A 21,478-nucleotide genomic window follows, 5' to 3' on the forward strand; every position below is an offset into this window, starting at 1 on the left:
CTATTGCTCCCGAGGCACGATGGTATTGCGCGATAATGATCTTCAAGAATCGTCGTGAAGGTTGTTTGTTCGTGGTGAAGTTGTGCTTGCTGGTGCATCGGGGGACCAACCGATAATTATTTCGTTGGAACGTGTTTCGATCACTGATGTACGTTGGCGCTAAGGCTATTTCCGGGTCTTCACAATCACTCGAAGTCGATTCCAATTACAAACTTTCTGGTTTATAATAAACGAAGTATTAGTTGTAGCAACTTCACATAACCATAAACAACACAATCAGGACACTAAAACGGAGAGCTATTCCGATGCTTCTTTCCACACAATTAGCACTGGAGCACAAATCAAAACACGTCAAAATCAGTGTCACCGAGCGATTACCAACCAAAACAATCTCGTGCACACGTTGTATTACACTGCAGGACCCAGAGTGCCCGTCCACGTCCACACGTAATAACCCACGAGACACTCCAGGAAGCGCGCGCGTTCACACCCGTTGCAAGTCGTCGTCGGAACCGCTCCGAACGCCACGAAAGTTCAATTGATACAAAAGCCCCACCTGGGCCGGATTTTTTGTGCGCGTTGATCGATCCAACATACGCAACACAACCGAACAACGCTGAAGTGCCCCTTCGGGAGAGCAACGCAACCAGCAACGACGACGCGCCGAACCGGTCGGTTTGCGAGAGAATCCGACCGAAGAGAGCTTTTCGGCGGTTGGCGCGTGTGACGTAGCAACAGCCAGCCAGCCTGCCAGCCAGTCAGTCGGTTGGTCGATGCTATGCTGTGGCTCGCGAGTAGTAAAAAGCGGCCACCCCTCCTCCCCCCTGGTTATGCTCCATTCCTCTCTGCAGCAGTTCAGTATAGTTTATGCTGCTTTCGGTTTCGACCTGTGGCGCTCCGTGTGCTTTGCTTTCCTATGCTTTGCTTCTCTGCTTCGTACGCAACATCGCTTGTCGGCCAGTCCACGGTGTTATGCTATTTCTTTCTTACTTCGTTCGGCGGGTTCGGTGTGATTGGCAGCTATTTCTCTTCCTGAGCGAACCTCACCGTGTGTGTCTAGCCGAGTGTGTAGAGTTCAGTTCCGTCTTTTTGTTTTTGTACCACTGTATTCGCTTCCCGTGCCCTGGTCTCGGAGGCCCTCCTCCGTGTAGTGGGGAAGGATTTTTCCTACAAGCAACACTACATCTTGTTTGTTGCATAGCTGCCTGCCTATCTGAACTTAACCGGCTTAACCAGACTGTAATAAGACCGCTTGCCTGACAGTTGCAGCAGGGAGGGCAAATGAAAGTAAGTGGAGCACACCGAAGGGCCACACACTCACTCGATGGCTGGTAAGCGCAACACAGAGGAAAGTGCAGTTTAGCTGCATTTCATCATGTCAAGACGATGACGCTGTGTGTGTATGTCATGCGAAAAGAGGCTCTGTTTACTCCAGCCAGGGTGTTCCTCACCCTTCGGATGTGACACAAGCGGCTAGAGAAGCAAAAACCAACACACGTCACGCACTGATTGCGAAAGAGCTGGGCGAATTGAGGATCAAAGGAAGGCTGAACTGCAGGAGGTCCGGGCGACAAACACTATTTGTACGTACAACAAACATAACTCAACTTTAATTTACTACCGTCAATCGAGTAGCAGAGCAAGCTAATCAACAAACAATGATCCATATGCAAAAAAAGCCGGCAAAATAAGCAATGAAAATGCAAACAAAATGAATCTTCAATCGAGGTCATGCTGATAAGACTCGCTCCTCTGCCTTCTCTATCTCTGCCATACGAAAGGGCAATAAACGCTGCTGGCTGTTGCGAAAGAAACTGCGTTGATTGTGAAAAAAATACGGAAGATGAAAAATTGGTGGGTTTTTTTTTTGGAGGGAGCCTATAATCGCTACCAATCGTTCCAGAATGTAGTAAATGAGCATAACTTCCTAGAACACTACATAGGTCGCCACCGAAGAGAATGTTCGATTTTCTTCGACCGATTAAAGATGAAAGATTTCATTATTCTACCGAACTACCAAAGTGCCGATAGCGTTATCAAGAGATAGAACACGCGTCACTTACATCAACCGTCCATTACATCAGCAGCAGCAAATGCTGATTCACTCTGAAGGTCTTTCCGTGTTGGAATCCGGAATCCTTTCCTGGGTTTTTTTGATTTTGTGCCATTAATTTACAAGGCTTCGTGCCGAAAATTATTTCCCCGATGCCTGTAGAAAGAATAACAAAACTTCAATCAATGTTGAATAAAATATTCATACTCCTCCTATGCGGGAAATTTCAAACTATTTTCCTTTTCCATTAGTTGTCCCTCTCTCTACCTCTGTTCTCCATCCTCCCGTGACTAAACAGACTAACCTGCTCGAGTCGGGAGAGGTTGGGCTTGGATTTTCTGACTAAATGGATGAGAACACACTCCCGAGAGCGGTGCAATTCATGGCGATGATGCTCTGTGCCTTCCTATCCGTAGTAAGATCGTGGAAGGAGCTAACGGTATGAATCTCTCTATCGGTACACCGCACCTTGCTTTGTCGTCTTTGTGCAAAGTTTTGCTATTTGCCATCCACCCTTTGGGGAGAATAGCAAATCGGTAGGTGATCAAATTCTTCAAACCGACTTCACCGACTCCCACCGAGAAGATCAACGATGCTGATCGAAGAACAATAGGCAAAAGAATGGCAGGCCCATCCTCTACTTTTCCATCGCCGATATCTATCTGCAACGTCCGCTAAATTTCCACCACGAGCAAATGGGTTGAATTTTCCCGGCAGGCCCATCCAAAGAGAGACGCAGCATTTTGAGGTACGGACGGAATTTCAGTATGGAATGTTCATTTCCGGACGAGCTAAATCGAAACGAAAGAGATGGAGCGACGCATTTTCCGATTCGGAATGCATATGACGCCTCGCTCAATTTATGGGATCAGGGAGGTTGTTGCCAGGCAGGCAGGGTGTGGAGGGCATCACATACCATCCGGAGTACGTCGGATTCATCATCTATTACTTTTCATTCCACCACGAGCAAATCGATTGCTTACCATCGACAACTGACGTCGATTGGGAGGTTTGCTTCCACCAAATTAACAGCTCGCTGAACATCGAATCGGTGGTGGAAATAGGAAGCGCTGGGAAGAGAAATGCATTTTTCTTCGCAGCGATGAGATAACGTTGGTCCTGGGGGGCATTCTTGCTTATTGCTACCTTCCGAAAAGAACGGAACACATTTCCGGAACATCAACAGGCAATTCGCCCAAAAAGGCGTCGATCGCCGTCAGCTGGTCATTGCGCAGGAACTTAATGCTCGCCCGGTTTCATTCATCAACGTTTGGAATTGTTTTTTTTTTTTCATCGCGGCCAACAGACAATTTCTCGAGAGATTCGTTATCCAATAAAACTGAGACGAAATCAAGACGTAACTGCAAAACACTCGGTAGTATTCACCGTTATCGTGCAGCTGTTGTTGCTGTGTTTCCTTCATCATGTTCCACTGATTTTATGATTACGAACCTGCAAAGATAAGAAAACATGCAAAGATGAATATAAATGAATACAACACGACCATTTTCTGCGTTGGGTTTTTTGTTTTTCGAGAACGCAAGGCGTTCCGAACGGAGCGATGACCAACGAAAGCTAAATGAATGACACTCCCACCATGGTCGCATGATGATGTTTTGCTGTGAATTTTCTCAAATGTTGATACCGACCAGAACATGGGAATTAGCAAAGCGAAGTTTTGATTGTGAAACACACCAGGTTTACACGCACAAAAACAAAACAGATCACTCAAGTCTTAAACCTAAATTTGTGAAGTCTTCAAATTCTGGGAAATTAGAGCAATAACCTGTCGGTGAATGGGAACCGTTTAAAGTGACACACTTCACTCACATCTCGGCCACGCGAAAGAGTTGACCAAAGAGACTTCATTCCACCGGCTAAGTGACAGATCATTGGACACCTGGGCCTAGGTCCGGGAGGACTTGCGAGATCAATCTCTGACGAACCTACATAAGGAAAGTGGTTTTTAATTGAATATCTTTTACTTAATCGGAAAACAAGCCGACACCACCGGCAGTGTGAATGAAACCAGATTTTTCCACGAGAACTGGGGTAATCGTGTCCCTTCGCCTCCCGTGAAGCACACCGCCGGCAAGATAAACTACTCCACTTCCTCATTGATAACAAGCTGGGCTCCTCTTCCCGACAACAACCTGTTTCTTTACTTGCGGAAGAAACACACAATTACGTGTCAATGTAGATCTAGATCCAGTCTCCAGAGTTGGTAGAGTCGGATCCCAGGTGGGGCTCCTTAATGTCGGTGCGTCATAACACAGTCACGACGATGCAGAGCCATAAATTTTCATCCCTTCGTCATGGCGTTCAAAAGAAAAGCTCTGTTTCTACCGGAAAATGGCCTTAAAGAGCCTGACTGATATGATGGGCGAGTTTACTTTTCCCGCGAACGACGCGCACAGACATGTACTGTATTCTCTTTTTGCATGAGGTTCACACCGATTTTCTTCCGGCAGGCGTCTGCCCTGTTTCTCTATCCCTCTCCCCATACGGAACAGTCTGGGTGTGTTTCGGTTTGGCCACACGCACTCCATACTCATTCGCACACGTTTTTTTCCGCTTTATCACGCAGGTTTGAGCCAGCGAGAGATTGAATAACTCGCCGAAGCAGCGAGATGTGATGATGTGATGATGACTTTTGCGGTATTTATGTTTGGCGACGTGACCGGTGGCTGCAAGACGAGCCGTGTGTGTATGGGAATGTTTGGCAGTGGGCTGATAAGCGCATCCCCAGCGAGGGCCCTCTTGAGCGCGAATGATCCTCATGACACACCACCCCAGACAGGTCTGGTTTCGTTTTCCCATACTTTGACGAGTAGAGGCAGAGTTCCTGGGCTGTAATCATGTGATGATGCATGCCACACACAGGTTTCGTTTTCTATCGCTCAAATGTTTCTTTCACGCTTGCTCGCTTCAGCTGCAGTGCTGCGGCTTGTTGCATCAATCAACGCCATCCTGCGTTGCCGGCCTGCAGCATCATATCGCTCCAAAGTTTTCTTATCGCTCTTCCCTCGAACGGCCGTTTGCAACGATGAATTGCAACCTTTCGCTAACTTTATGACTTAATTGTGCTTTCCGGCGTTGATGGTGGTGGGCGAGGTAGGTTGAATGACTTCGCATACGCTCGGGAAAAGTTGGACGTTGTCTTTGTGGCGGAAAAGCACGCTGCACGCTTTCAACAGTGTTTTGTGTCAATGTTGCTTAAGCTACGGTATCGACTTGACTAATTACTGAAATTGATATATTTAAAGCAGTAACAGTTTGCTAAGAATCCATGCAAACGATACCGTTAAGGTTTTGAGTGGAAAGTTCACACAAATACCAACACAAATTTCTATTTATAAAGTTGAATAATTACAGCATAATAGTACGAGCAATATTGGAACCCCCTTTTGAAAATATCCAGTAATAGCTCCAATTTGCGTCCTAATGCGACAAAAGAGACCTTCAATTACCAGGCTCATAAACGATCCTCTAGACGTCATTACGAATTTTGTAACCGAACGGCGGTACTGGGACAATTCTTCGCCATTACGTAAGTGCTCTCTCTCTCTCTTTTCATCGTTGCTCATCGGTTTCGGTCCAAATTTTCCAATAATTTCCATCGACACCTTTAGGTGAATATTTTCGCAAAGCGATGGTAACACACACACACACAGGGAAAAAATATGAAAGGCAGCAAACAACAAAAACGGTTAGCGTAACAGACACATTTCCCAGCGTGTCTTTTTTCCTCGTCGAGAAAGAGAGAAAAACATGTACCCACAGCATTTGCGTGGTGTTAATTGGCTTCGGGAAAGGCGTAAACAATTCATTGGTCATGCTGCCACATCAGATTTATTTAACTTCTCTACTTTTTCTTGATGCCTTTGATTGCCGGAAGGAAAGACTCGTGGAGGTGAAATGCCGGGGTTGAACAAGAAAAAAAAAGACGTCTTCTTGGACAAAGGTTTTGATCGTCAAGCATAGGCTCTAATTTGGCAAACACAAAGCACCAGGGGCCCAGAGTGGACCATATAACGGGAACGCATACGCAGCGAATGATCGTAATTCGCGAGACGACTCGAGGAGGAATTTGACGGAAAGAGGCTTTAACAAATGATTTCGAAACGGTTTGCCTCTGGTGAAAAAAAAAAATCATTGGTTCGGTCTGGTTGGGAACCTAACAAGTAACAGTTTCTACGCAAACGATAAGCGCTATCAGTCAAACAAAATTCGGTCCGTTCCCGATAAGCGGCCATATTCTGTTCAGGAAATTTAAAAATATGTCAGAATCGGCACACATCAGACATTATCAGGCGGAAAAATAAAAACAAACTCTAATCCTGATAGGAACGTTAAATTAATTGCTATTAAATGATTAACGATTGGTAGAAAGACAGACAAAAAACTTTCTTTCTGAGTACAATATTAAAATACAAGGACTAAAACTTCAGAGTTTCTTGGTCTAAATATTCTTGTTTTAAATCTAGCCTTGATGCTGACAGAGTAATAAAGCAGTCTATCAATCCGATTGTCATAAGCTCTAATCTCGAAGAACTCCAAGTCGTTCGTCCAGCCGCGAAAGTTCCCCATTTTAACCTTTTCATATCTACATCCGCCCCGAGCATATTCAATTTTGTCCACCACAGTACCGCAACCGGAACGAATCCATTTATCGCGACAACATCATCCTGCTCCTGCTGCTGCTGCTGCCGATGTCGTCGAAAGGCTCTAAAATTCCGCCCCAAAACGTGTGGCCGATGTGTCCTGCTTTGATGCCCCGCAGCGCAGACGGCAAGCAGCGGCATTTTGCTGATGTTTTCGCATTGGAATTTAATTAATGAACTCGGATCGATTCCGTCATCCGGCGAACTACTCTCGGAGGTCTTTCGGGCTGACGGCGAATCGTTATCACCCATCAACAGGCATAGCACACACACACCGTAGGACACGGTCGCGGGGTGAAGATCCCACCCAGGCAAGGGGAAAACCACACAAGGAAACCACTGGAGGGAGCAGCGAGAGACTGTCCCAAAGGCGGCGGCGGTGGAGTACGTGATTGGCAAAATGATGCCACCGCCAACCTGCGCGCCGCCGCTGCCGTCATTTTTACCGGGAAGTGGTGAAAAATAAAAATAAAACACTTTCACCCCGGCTCGGCCGTTTCCTTGGTGCACCACACGGGCGAGGAAGACGACTTTTTAATCGTTTAGCGTTTAACGAGATTGGTCATCGGGCACCGGGCGGAACTACGTGGTTGACGGCATCCACGCGCTCGAGTGTGTGTGTGTGTGTTCCTGGTAAAATTGATTCACATCCGGGCGGTCTCCGTGCGATAGTAAAAGGGCCAGGATTCGCGAGGTAAAGAGTTAATCGATTGTCCCGAGGCGACCGAGCCTGCACTGATTACTTTCAAAACAAGCAATCTGCCGAGCGCGATAAAATAAAGCGTGTTGAAAGGATATTGATTTTTTGTTTAATTTATGGTGTATCGTTTCAAGCATATGTTGACCTTTATAAGTAAATTAATTATACACATACGTTGCTGTCTTTTTATATATGTGAAAGAACAGAAGGGAGGCCTACGATTGTCTGATGTACAAGCATCTGTTTGTGTGGCTAGTCATGTCATGCGAATGACCACCAATCAACCAATAATTTTAAAGGAATTGTGTTTTAAATTTTAATGACAAGTTGACATGTTGAGTTAGTAAGTAAAATCGTCATTTTACCTTCAATGTAATCAAATTTGAAATTTAAAAGAAATAACGACATGTTAACAGAATAAATTTAATAGACTTTTCTTTCATTGCATAACACACATTCCCTTCAGCATCACAGCCACAAAAGCCGAGCTCGATTAATGCTAAATTATAAGCAATAATACTCCACATCGCCAGAACCACCATACCCCGTCGTCTAGAAATGTAATTAAAATCAATTTAAATAAGCACATCGCCACGAAAAATTTCATCTCGGACGTTCCCCATTGCTCCTGCTCGCAGCAGATGGATGGATGTCGTACCGCTCTAGGCTGGCTCAGTTGGCCGACGGGTCAGTTTATCATCCAAACATGCCGTGAAATTCAAATTATATCAGTGAAACGCGCGAAAAAAAAAGCACAGCGGTCCTCTGTGTGAATTTACATATACCTCGGCACAGAGTTCTAGTACAAACAGAAACCCCGAAACCAGAAAAGTCGCACAGCACAGCGCAATACACTTTGTAACGATCGAGTGGAATAAGTTCCAAGAAAAAACGGGAAACCCACGCATGTTGTGTATACTAGCAGCCCCATAAACATGGAGCACTCACGGGCCACAAAAAAGACACCATCGTTGATTTGAACGCAGCATACGCTCAGAAGAGCGCGACATAAATCATTACAACTCGCCCGGGCTTGATTACATTTCCACGCAAACGGAGCACGCATCGGGACCGAGGGCCGTTAATCTTGGACCTGGCTGGCTGGTTGGCTGACTGCCTGTAGTCCCTGGCAAGTACCCACCATGCCGCAAAGTTTCCAACCACACACACATACACACACACACACACACACACAAACAGCGCAATTTTGCAGCATAATTTCCATCATGCTCTGGTTTTGGTTTTCATGCACGCCAGCCGCCGCTGGGAATAACTTGCACACAAAGAATAGCACATCTTACCAGACCCAGCAGATCGGCCAATAACCGCCCCAAAGCGAGGTATTTCATGCAAATGTACATGCAAAATGCATTTCCTTCGTTGCACCATATAGCGAGCAGCGGAGTAAGGGGAACTGAATGAAAAACAAACCAAAGAAAATGGACAAACCACCAACGATCGGTTGTGGTGCAATGCAAGGTGTATATTGGAAGGTGCATCCGGACATGGGGCGATCGAAAAGCGATCAATGGCGACTATTAGGGCGGTGGGTTACTCTTTCATTGAGTCGGTGCGGTGCGTGCGTACGATTTGTCACGCACCTATTCACGAACAAACCGTTGGTGATAAGGATCGCTGTGGACATACATCAAAGATGACCGCACAGTTAGTTCCGGCAGTCGTAAGTCGCTTTCGATATCTGTTTTAAATTATTTTAAACCTATCCTATCCCACCATCATACGAATGCCAGCCCTCACACCCACACATGGTTAAGTGAGGGAAGCGTGTTTGCAAACATCAAAGAGCCGTCAAAGGCAGCAGATCCTAATGGGAAGATAGGTTGCTTGCCAATGTGCATAAAATGAGCATCAATATTCAATCAATCTGTTGTGTAAGGTTGGGGAGGATCGTTTACATAGTTGGGAAAGGTAAAAATGAAAATATGATACTATTTCTTCTCCTTTTTTTTTGGCATTACAAATGAGGCAGATCTTGGCCTGTCATTTGTAACATCCTTCACTTGATTTAGTCGCGGATTTTCCAGACTAACCGGAAGAGGTGATAACCAAAGTGGGATTTAATACTGATCTCAGCGTTGCTGAATCCCTGATTACCTGATCGAATACCATAGGGCATCCTAGTGATATGCGACTCTATCAGATGTTTTATGGACTATGGACTCCGTGGAGAATTGGTGAATTTTTAAAGAGAAATCTCTAGGACTTCCCAAGATTGCCCCAGCAGCAGGAAAACAAGCCAGGTAGCAGTGACTTTAATTGATAAAAGCCGTTTTTTCACTACCGGACGGATGGGTAAAGCAAAGAATGCAAACTTTCAACCACGGCACATACCCGACAGAGAAGAGAGACACGGAGAGATCTGTGGAGCAGCAGAACAACCCAACCGGTTTGGTGGTGAAATTACTGTCCCACGACGGCAGACCGACAGAAATCAAGGTCTCCGTCCTTTATTTTTCCACCCCAAGGCGGATGAAGGCGGCGAGTCGTGCAGCTAATTGAAGGATAATTAGAAGATGATTGAGATGAGCAGTAGCACCTTCACTCGTGCGAGGGGAGGAGGAGAAGAATCGGGTGAAAAGACGGCCCTTGATTCTGCATTATCACGCGTAGTGTAGATTCGCGTGCACAATCAACGGGGTGTCGGTGAAGATGCCACCGTACCCTGCCTAAGCTGGGCAGCTAATTGATGATGGAATGCGGACTATGCGCCACCTTGTGGTTTGTGCTACCTTGGCTGTGACCCAAATTGCCCTTTATACTATTTCACGCAGGGGGAAACTAGGCGCACGCGAAGTGTGTGCTGATAATATACATCATGAATGATAAGTACAGCTATTTGAACATCATCTCATCCCGAACCCGACGGTTAGGACGGGGCGTGGAAGAGACCTTGGACCTTGGCGGTCCACCACAATCGATTCGCCATGATTGCCTATCTTCCAACTACACAACCAAAATAATAATACACTACCAGGAGCCTGGGTTATCTATCCCGCATTTTCTAAATCCACCCCATAAACAAGATAAATGATTCTTTTCGCTATATCCTAAGCTCAACTCTGCCCAGCATCATCGTCCTCCTCAGCCATCGCGAGTCGGAGAAGTGTCGGGAGAAAATAAAAATAAAATAATCGAAACACATAAATGTTCGTCCTTCAAATCGATCAACTCTGCGACAGAGCTCGCGGAGGGAAGGGTCACCAAGCAAATAACGATTTGAGGCCAAGATAAACACAAATAATGACAAAACAAATAGCTCCCCCATCATGGTCGTCTTTGTCGCGTCGTTATTATGGGGTGCAAAATTTGTTTTCTTTTTTTTTCGGTTGCCAAATGCAAATCATTGAGTGAGGGAGGATTGGTGGGACACTTTATTGGCCGTGTCTCTTCTCCAGCAGGATATTGTTTTACGATAAATTTCCAATCAAACTCAAACAATACATCACCGTGTCGGGGGGGGTCCGTCGTCGTCACGTGAAAATGATGACAGATATGAGGCGCCAAGTCGTGATGCTGTGGAAAACCAAAATCAGTCCTTCCAATCGGGTCGTTGGAAAATGCGCTACCATTGTCAGGAAGATACTGGACACCGAATGGTCTGGAATTTTTCGGCAAGGCAAGAATTTTTTATTTTTCTAGCCTCGACAAAGCGAACAAAAAAGAAGATAAAACCAACACCGAACGTTACATAATATACCGAAAGATTTTATTGTTCTCCTCACCAAGCTTTTCGTGCCCATTTTCGGGACATTGCGTTTTCCACTGGCTCGTGTATAAATGACCGAGAACCAGCCGAATTAGGGAGAAAGAGCAGAACGGTAAAACAACGGACCCGCTGTTTCGACGATCCCGCGGTCAGTGCCTTGAGGGCTTTTGGGGAGATTTTAACCAGGGCCCTCCCTAAAATGGAGAACCCCTCAACACCACCCGGACGACCCGGGGCACACACAAAGAGGTGTCGACAACTTGCCGTGCCCGGTTGCTGTTGTGTACGCACGGTGGCGCATTTTATTGCAACAAAATCGTTTTGGGTTTAGCAAAGAGCCTAAGTGCCTCGGGAGCACCTTCACAGTACGTACCTCCTAATGGCAATTTTGGATCTTTCTTGGTGCTCTGCTGGTTTCATTTTGTTTTCCAGCGTGCAATGTGTATGTGCGTTACAGTTACTGTTTGGCGAGTTGTGCCACACCATACGCTCGGAAATGGGAACGTGTGAACTCGGCTCCATTGGCTGTGTACGTGCGGCTAGCAGCTCGACTAGCCGGTTACACTTGTGTGAGAGGAAACATAGCCGGGGTTAAAGGTTTTCGGGTTTGGAAACAACCCTGCCGCCGGTCGCGGTTGCCAAATACGTTGAGGAAATGATAGTAATTCAGCCTCTATTAAGGCGGTTAAAATGCGTCTAAATAATACATGCTGCGTAAGAGTTCCAGTGCCCGCAAGCAGTTAACGCAAAGGGAACAACGAAATTCAGTTGCCACAAGCACCACATACAACGGTGGCTATCTTAATTGATTTTTTATTCAAATTAGCTTATCGCTGTGTCAATGCAAGATCAATCCCGTGATGAGAAAGTGAAAAGAAAAGGGGCTTTATAAGTAAACAATAAGTCAATTAAAGTCGGGTAATATTTAGAGAGTGACATTTCAAAGTTTTTAGACAATATATTAATAGCCCGCAAACCAAGAACCACACGTCCAACACATCCTTAAACGGCTCCGAAAAGGGAAGCTGGTTAACGAATAAACACATTACCCAACCTAGATCAAACGATAAACTTCTTCCACAACCCACGCTGACACCTTGGGAAGACCTCGGTCGTAGGACCTGACACTCTTCCTAGCCCCAAAAACAAGGGCTTCCCAACGTTAACCCCGGGGAGTGTTTAATTTCCTTTTGCAAACAGTTTTCGACACGCCACCTTCAATCGTATCCGGTCGGTTCTGATTCGACGTAGGGATTGCCAAAAATATCCAGGTTCAGGGAAGCTAGAACACACGTCGTCGTCGTCGGCACCGCAGCAGTAGTGCGTGGGAATGGTTAGGTTCAACATCCAGTACATCGGAACCGACCGACACCGGTATCTGGGAGTGTCATAGGGTGGAATGCGAAGGAAGCAAAATAAACACTCGAATCACTTTACGTGATAAGAGTCGTGTGTAGAGTGATAAAAGGGTAGGTTTTTTGGTTGGTGGTTTTGCTTTAAGCACACGAACGACTCCTCACGTTTGAAACCGACATGAAATGGTCGTTCGCGTATTGTTGTCGTGATGGTCATCATCTTAATTGATTGCGGTTTGTTTCTAATCGAAGGTCAATAAATCAATTGTCCAGTTAGGGAGGAAGGTACGGAAGCGAACCAAGACAAACCCTCACCGGACAGGAAGCTAACGGCAAATAATCTTCGCTAGTTCGCCCCACTTTACGTAAACTATTGCTATCCTGAGGGCCTATAATTCGGCTACTCTTCCGCCTCACTATCGGACGTTGACAGGCGTGATAAGATGGACCGGGCAGAGGGCCTCGAATCCCGACGTTTGCACAATGTTGCAAACGTCTTCCTGCCTCAACGACGATCGCGTTCCGTTGCTGATCGACAAGGGTTGGTGGCGTTACGCAATTATGCGATCCGCGTGTGGATGAACGCTTTCCAGTTTTATAGCACCACTTTCCCACCGCACGTTCGCTTTTGGCAAACTCTGTAAGGTGTACCCAGACGGACAAACAGGAAGGCGCATTAAACAAAGTGTTATTTTGCATCATTAAGGGAGCTAAAAGTAGAGGTCTGTAGAGACTGTTTAGAGGCCTATAAAGATCCAAAGAGGTATTATGGTGAGGGCCCATTTTTAAGCTGCTGGATACGGTGGTCAAAGCAGTTGAAGCGGTTTAGTGTGCTTTTAGACCAAATTTAGTACATGAGTAAAAAACGAATAAACTGAGTTCGAATCACGATTGGACCATGCCTCAACGTTTAGGAATAATTATCTCCAGGAGCTTGATTTCGTTGTACATCATGATCTCACGCTATTGGATGAAACAGACAATTCTAGAATCTGCAAGACAACCTCCACGGGACATACCCGTGGACAGTTTTGTTATTTTTTTTCGGAATGGTCGGTTTATGTGGCTCTTCTTCCGTCGGTTGTCACATACGCTTTTCTATCGATTACGGCGGTTTTAGCAATTTGCCACAGCAACGTGATAATGATTCCCTCCCATCATACTCACCCCACAAGGCAATCAACGTCCCCGACACTATCCAGCATCGATCGGTGGCTTTAGGTTTTCGGCGACGACCACAGCAAACACACACCACCATGGAATCCATTTGCTGGGTAGATTTGTGGTGGCATTTGTCGCCCGAAGGAAATCGCCCAATAATACACAGGGCCGAGATTAACGAAAGCACCCCGCCGGGCTGGTTGTTATCGCATCGAAAAAAGGGTATGACGACACTTGTGATAACGACGATTAGGACACATCGAATACCGACGGCTTGTCGGAACCAGCCGAATGTCATGTCGAACAAGTGACTAATCGCCGTGTTTGAGCACTCTTATCTCTACCCACCGGAGGAGAATGAGACTCTCGGCCGTGCGATTCTGAATCATTCAATTCCGTCGGGTGTTTTGGCCGGGTGCGTAAAAATGGTACGCAAAATGGAGACAACTCCCTTAGGAAGTCTGTCCACCTGTTCCATAATTCCTCGCCTACGTTCATGTCAAAGGCCCAGCCAAATGGGGGGAAGACAGATACACGCACACACACTCGCATGCACGCATTCCATTGCGGTTTGGAATAATTTGTCTTTGCTCCCAGGGAAGGGTACGCGGCGCGCGTTGGCGTGGCTGGATCGTCTTGCAATTAAAAGCAATTCGTACATGCCAACTTCGGTCAGACCAGTGTGCTACGTCTGGACACACAGCTGTCACCTCGCCCGCGCTCGTGTGTGTGTGTGTGTGGGTCGTTTATTTGCGATCTTCACCAAGCAGACGATTGATCGGTTTTCGCGTTTTCATCTTGCGCGGGATGAGCGGTTTTATGCAAGTGTGTGTGGTTGTGTTTCCCCGTTCCCACACATATTCGCAGCGGCGGTACGGAAAAGCGAACGCCAGCATCCAACCCCAATGAGCCTAGAAGAGAGGGAACCTGGCATTAAAACCTGTTTCTATCTGTAATGCTTCTAACCGAAGAGCAAAAACCACTCAACCAAGAGCGATTCCGTGACTCGGCGGCTGCCTGCCACATATCTTACCCGTGTGTGCACCGAGACACTCGACAGGCTTTACATTCCCCGGTGACTACAGGGGGATCTCATCGTGTCTTTAGCTTGTCGATCGTACATCTTAAAGATAAACGATGGTCTAGGTCATGCCAATCTTGAAGAGTAGAGAGTTTTTGGAAGAAGCTGGTCGGTCTCACGAGAAATTAGGTGCGCCTAGCAGCAAACGGTTGTCTGTTTAGTCGCGGTTTGAGGTAATAATTAGTTAGGGAATTGTCACTTAGCAGCCAAGAAGCCAAGAAATAATGTGTCCGATCGCACCCACTGTTGAATCAAAGGGAAGAAACAATCTATCATGAAGCAAAGTTGTTTCTCACTCTTCTTTGGAACTGTAACTTCGAGGTCCTAGCTTGTCATTTCTGGCTTCTTTGATTTGATTTACCAGAAACCGGGTGACCAGTCTTGGGTACGGATGGGATGCCAAATGGGATTTGACATTGGTCCTTTCGTACTAGCAACCGGCGCCAATGCCACCGAGCCTCCCCAAAGCAAAATATCCACCGGGACGTGTCCGGAGATTTGCCGAGTCTTTGACTACTCAGGGAAAGTGCCTGGGGAATGCGCGTTCGCCCCAAAGATGAAACAAAACAGACCATCCAAGTAGCTCGGTCAGTAGTTTCACTCAAGCACGCACAAAAAATACGCAATCAACCTGCTTCGAGGCTGACATTTGAACCAAAACCAGCGCGCCGCGGCTTCCACTTGGGGTGATAAATGTCTCAAAACAAACCCGCAGCGGGCACCTTACCAGCCAAGAAGAAAACAGACACCTCTCCTTCAACAACCCACCCCAGACGTACCAGTTCTGCTGGCGGGCATTACTATTTTAGATAACGTTAGTCACACACACCTTGTGAGACGTTCTGCGTGCGGTGAATCATCTTAGCATGCCGTAATTTATCCGAAAGCGACCGTCTGTGTGTTTTTTTTTTCGACATTTTCTTAGCTTTTCCTTCTTTTTCTCGATAGCAACAAGTAGTGCGGCACGCTTGTGGAGAGCGCAAGAGAAAATATGTCCGATCGTACCTGATAATATGAATCCGCCATTTTGAGATGAGTGTTGTTTCCGAGGCGCTGCGGATACTCTCTGTCTCCCTGTCTCCTTCTTTCTCGTTCACTCCCGTATCCGGGCGCCCGTGCTGCTCGCTCGCTCTCGCCTATTCGAGAGAATTCCTCCGCACTTCACGCACCAAAAACACACTTGAACTGAACCGTGTTGCGAATATGATCCGGATTAGGGGTTAGATATAGGACTTCTTTTTTTCTTGTTTGACACAATCAACATATACACACGATCGACACACGCACACGCGCACATACACACTAGCAGGAAAACACACATGCACAATAGCGGTGTTGCGCAAAAAACACGAGGGTCGATTAGAATGCACTTCTTTTTGTTTTCGGACACACGATCAAACGCGATCGCGATCGTTGTACGCACTCGTCTTGCTCACACTCACGGTTTCGCTCTGTTTCATCGTTGTTTTCTTTCCTTCTTTCTTTCTTTTCCGCTGCACAACGGTAGCCAAAGTGTAAACGTCACACTGCGCCTCTCAAGGGGAAGATCGAGGCCAAGCCGAGCCTAACCTAGCGCGGAAAACCCAGACGCGATCACCGTCATCCGATTGCCCCGGGGCAGCAGCCCTCACCAGCGGGCACCAGAGCAGGGAAGTTCGATATCCGGATCCGGATCGCGGACAGTGACACTTTGGAGTGTTTCTTTACTTTCCACACAATCGCGCTACACACCACAAATGCACAACGAAGACGACTGCAGAACCATCACTTTAGGCTCCCGTACACACCTACATTTGCACACACGCACACACATACACGTTCACTGCGTTCTCATGCACAACGAAGCGGTTTGGATGCAGATTGCGTTGCTTACGTCGTGTGGAAGAATGCGGTGCGTTGCCGTTGTGTTTCTTCAATGCACCAGACCCACCGAGGCACACCGACCGTCCGTGTGCAATTGGTTACCCACAAACAGCTGCAATTGATTTGACGAAATCCACGCCTGCTAGGACAGCAACGCAATCTCGAAACGGCGGTCCGACGTACTGGACGGTTTTGTTGCGTTCGAAACAACGGCGGGCCCTACGTCGCGGGATAGTTTGTGCGTGTGAGAGCGCGCGCGAGTGTTGATGTGAGTGTGTGTATGCGGTGACACACACGGCCGTTCCACTCGAGAACACACGACGGCGACGACCAGAAAGCTCGAACTGTGAATGAAACGACGACAATGCACACACACACACCTAGACTGCGGGCGGGCGGTATTCGACAACTTCCCACGACGAATCGCTCTGCCGGACAGGACAAACAGTGACAATCGTGTAAAGAATGAGGGCGAGAGGTAGGAGGACAAGAGGGTTAGGGTTGAAAGAGGACGAGGATTCGCACACGAGGGCACACAACAAAAAACTGGAAGCGGAAAAACAGGAGCGCGTTCTGAGAGGGAAATAAATAAAAACTCCAAGTTTTTCGAATTCCACTTGCGTCGTTGCTTTTGACAGCTGACAGTTGCGCATTGCTGGCAAGGTTCGTACATGCCCCGGGACGGTGTGAAGCGAATCTTCGGTTCATTTTTGTAAATTATCTGAGAAACAAGGCTTTATTTCGTGCTGTAATTTGTGAGAGAGATAGTTTAAAGATTTATTAGAGACTATATTGAAGGAAAACCGCTCGATAATCTGTAATTTAAGATTAACATCAGCATGTGAATATGTATTCACCTTGGTAAATTCGTTCAAAAGTTCACAATTCAAGCTTTCTTTCGTTAAAAATTGTCAACAGGCGGTTAATCGACCAGGTTTTCTACATTTACCTTTTGTTTGCTCAGTTAATTTACTATTATCTACATCATATCTATCTTATCATATTTAACGTTTATTATTGGAACTATTTGATATTATAAAACATTACGAACTAAGCTTACCCACACAGCAGCTCCGCAACTTGCTCCGGAGTTTTGGGCAGAATTGTTTCCGGATTAGTGTATCCGTTTTTGGGATCATTTATGCGTTCGTAAATTTGACGGTAGATAGCTATAATCACGTTGAACGATCGCTTCTGTACTGTCGCTCGATGGCCACTGCTAATGAGCAGATTCACTTGGGGAAGTAACAGTATTTCGGGAGTTTGTAGAAATTGTTCCAGCTTCGCCTATGATATGGAAGGAAAATGGATGTTTGAACAATTGAATGCTTATGATGCCTTTCTGGCACTTACCACAAACGTCTGCAAATGCCTTTGATCGATCTGAGTAGCGTTGCCTTGAAGCACGGTGTAAATAGGGCCCAGATTTAGATTTGCCACAAGTGATGAGGCTTGTTCTGACGTTAGCGTATCGATTTGCGCATCCGATTGAGCACGCAGCCGTTCCAATCGTTCCTCCATGTACTCGTAGATCGAAATGACACTCTCTATTTGGTACAGCGAGTTCAGCAAATACACTGCCATATCCGTCGTGGGTAAATGTGACGCTGATTCTTGCACCGACTGAAGCAATGGATCGATAACGCAGCCAACTATTTTCACGATGTCCGTCTGACTGCCTGCAACCATACTAGCCACGGACAGGATCTCCTTCAGCAGGTTTAACAATCGACCGACGCTCGGTGAAGGGACCAGATCCGTCTGCGGAGGTTCCAGTCCGATACGATTCTCATTCGGGCCTTGAAGTAACTGTTTCACCTGGAATGTAAGACTGTTAAGGTACGTTGTTTCCGAGAACAGTTGCATATCGGCCATGCACTGCTCCAGCTGGCCTCCCTTAACGATTCCATTTATCATGTTCTGGTAGAACTTGATCAAGTTGAAAATGGAGTACAGAATGATGGTATCCTTCTCGGCGTTCAGTATCGTTTCTACGCGCACCCGAAGTGGATGACAAACTCCGTCCGATAGATTTATCATGGCCGATTGTACCTGTTCGGTAATGTCCTCTTTGTCGCAGTTCCGCACCAACATTTGAAGATTTTCCTTCTCAGGAGGCAATATTTGATGGATGTACGCAAACATATCACCGATGTAGCGTTTCGGGTCGTGAGCAAGCATCTCAATCGGTCTCGGATTTCCTCCCGGACCACCAATTGTAAGAGCGTCGATGAAACTACGCACAACCACGGAACGGCGCGCGGTGGAATACTCGTCTATAACGTACTTGAACAGCACCGGCCTTTCCTGCAACCTTGCCATTGCTTCCACAATTAGTACGCCCATCTCGTTGGACTCTACGTTCCTACAGTGAGACTGTGTCCAACGGTAGAGTCGTTCCAGTGCAGCTTCCTGATGTAACGTCATCTCTTCCATTATATCCAGTGCCACCGTTTGATAACCGCTCTGCATAAGTGTTCTACAGTCGGTATGAATTCGCTGAACACGATCCAGCACTTGAAAAAACTCCGCCGTAATCGGTGCATCTCGCTTCGTGCCGTACAACATCTGATGCTCGGTGACGGACAACTGGAATCGGGATAGGAACCCACTGGCGATCTTTTGTTGTGTTTGCAGCTTGGAATTTTCTTCCTGTAGAGAGTTTGCCTGCTGGATCAGGTCCTTCGTTTGCACCTCGGTGTTATGCAGTTGTGATTTCATGTTTTCCACCGACTGGCTCATTGAGTTGATGTCATCGCAGATACCGTCCAACGCTTCTTTCACTTCCTTGAACGCACTCAGAAAGTTCTGAAATAAACCGGAGGGATAAGTTCTCGTTTACTTTGGTTAACATATTGTTGAATCACTTACCTGATTGATTTCTAAGCTTCTCTTTTCGATCTGGCTACGTAAATTACGTCTCGATTGAAGAGTGTTTTCCTTGAAGAAGGTTGACAAATCCGAAAGTGCATCCAACGTCTCGCGATCGGTTTCGATACGCGATTCCATCACTTTGTTCAATCGTTGTTGAATGTAGTCCTCTTTCGGGTCCGTTGGCTCCATTTTGAAGAAGCACGATGAGAAAGTATTTTATTTTTGGAAAGAAAAGCAGCAAACTTGCTTTCGTGTCGTTCCGGTGAAGGGTTTGTTGTGATGTGTTGTTGTTTTCGTTCTGTCAAATCGCTCCAGTTTCGTTGCCGTGAGGGTTTGAGAAACGAAAACCAAGTGCTAAACATGCCTTTCAGATCTGTAACGCAAATTGCATACTTTTAGGCGTCGCACGTGGTTGTTTCGAATATTTGAATTCGAAGTATTGATTCCGTTTGGGATTGATTGAAGCTAAAATGCTAAAATGTTGAGGTTGTAAACAAGCAGTCTAAAAATGCATAAAAATCGTCTTTTATCTCTATCGTACACACACACACACACACACACACACACACACACACACACACACACCAAAAAGCTTGAGACAAAAAGATAAACTTCTTTTTTGGTTCTACATCTTCTTGAGACCTGTCGAAACCAACTTTTTCTTGACTTAATGATGCCCCTAGTTTGAATAGTCACTCTTGCTTACCGGAAAACGGTCTGCACAGGACTTGATATCCGGTCTTGCCGGGTAAAGACCGACATCGCAAGGGTGCCATTTAACAGACCGTTCATACTAGAGATATCGGGACACAACTCCAATTTTGAAGCATGCAAACAAGGCGCGTTATTTAAAGCAACATAGGCTTTGTATTTATGTTGCGTGCCATGCAAATTGGAACAAGAGTCCATGATAAATCGCGATTATTTCATTGCACATATGTTAGAATTTCCATAAATAAGCCCCTTAGAGTTAAAAATAGGTGCTTGCGTGAAAAGCTTGTTTAACATTTGAATTATTATTTGCACATATGCTAATCTTTGAGTGTGAAGTCACTCTTTTCTCGGAAAACAAGCACTAAATTAGACGTCTACATTCTCATGTATCTCACCATGAGTGTTAACATGAGAGTTGAATCATTTCGTGTTGTTTAAGTAACCATTCTAAATGTTGTTTATTTCAATTTTCTTTTCTAAGCACTTCCAATGGCTAACATAGATTTTCCTCAACGAAAAAAAGCTCCGAAATAAGTACTTCTTCGCGTTTAAACGAATGACTAGAATTGTACGACAATAGAAAGAGAGCAAACGTTCTTTGGGATGCATGTGGGGAAATCATGCAGAGCTTTTGGAGAGGAAAAGCATCGTGGAAAACGGTTCGATGAGGAGAAAACGAAAGCTTTCGGAATCGGTTTCCTCCCCACCGTAAAGTGTGGAACATTCTCTCCTTTTGAATGCTCTCTGTAATGTGCCGTACTGAAAGTTTCGTCGGTATTCGTGGACTATGGTGTAAAATCGTTTTGAAAATGGGTATAAGACTTTACTTGGGATAATTTATCATAGAAATCCCTTTTCAATAAAATTGATGAGTAAATTAATAATTCATATGATTAGAGCAATAAATTTAAAGACCTTAAAATGTTAAAAACGCGAGAAAATAATTATCATCCCTCCATCAAGCTATTTGTTTTGCACACACTGTAAAACCGGGAGCTCCATGTTTGGCAAAAGCTCCTCGCTTTGAGCAAGAGAACGGCATTTTACTCACTCCCCGCTTGAAACGGTGTTCGGCTCACAGCGAAATGCTCCTTCGATCATCTGGTCGGAAAATGTTTTTTGTTCGGAAAACTCATCGCGAGTGTGTTGTTTTGCTTGGATCAGTACGGACGGGTTTCTGCTCGTGTTGCGAGCTCCCACGACACGGTGCGCGTGCATTTGCGTGATTTGCCACAGTGCTGTTCTTGTCGGTAAAGTTGATCAATGACGGAACACGGTACGATCGT

At 46.0% G+C, this 21,478-nt stretch overlaps 2 protein-coding genes across 4 annotated transcripts in view; both read right to left on the reverse strand.

Annotated features, from left to right (window-relative positions):
- Nucleotides 1-17,219, reverse strand: part of LOC118512051 (serine/threonine-protein kinase N) — a 58,285-nt gene extending 41,066 nt beyond the window's left edge. Inside the window, exon 1 of one of the 3 annotated variants that reach the window (XM_036055897.1) lies at nucleotides 15,747-17,219. In XM_036055897.1, the coding sequence (XP_035911790.1) occupies nucleotides 15,747-15,767 (21 nt within the window). In that variant the 5' untranslated portion in view covers nucleotides 15,768-17,219. Of the gene's footprint in view, nucleotides 1-382; nucleotides 529-15,746 lie in introns of those variants that run through there. The other 2 variants (XM_036055894.1, XM_036055895.1) reach the window with 2 other exon arrangements.
- Nucleotides 17,220-17,526: 307 nt separating this feature from the next.
- On the reverse strand, nucleotides 17,527-19,773 carry LOC118512078 (conserved oligomeric Golgi complex subunit 6). The gene is made up of 3 exons (XM_036056017.1): nucleotides 19,476-19,773; nucleotides 17,958-19,412; nucleotides 17,527-17,891 (listed from the first exon to the last, which is right to left on the reverse strand). Exons 1-3 carry the CDS (start codon nucleotides 19,665-19,667, stop codon nucleotides 17,661-17,663), a joined length of 1,878 nt encoding a protein of 625 aa, XP_035911910.1. The 5' UTR covers nucleotides 19,668-19,773; the 3' UTR covers nucleotides 17,527-17,660.
- Nucleotides 19,774-21,478: the final 1,705 nt, after the last annotated feature.

Source organism: Anopheles stephensi, chromosome 3 (genome assembly GCF_013141755.1).
Source record: "Anopheles stephensi strain Indian chromosome 3, UCI_ANSTEP_V1.0, whole genome shotgun sequence".
Classification (NCBI taxonomy): domain Eukaryota; kingdom Metazoa; phylum Arthropoda; class Insecta; order Diptera; family Culicidae; genus Anopheles; species Anopheles stephensi.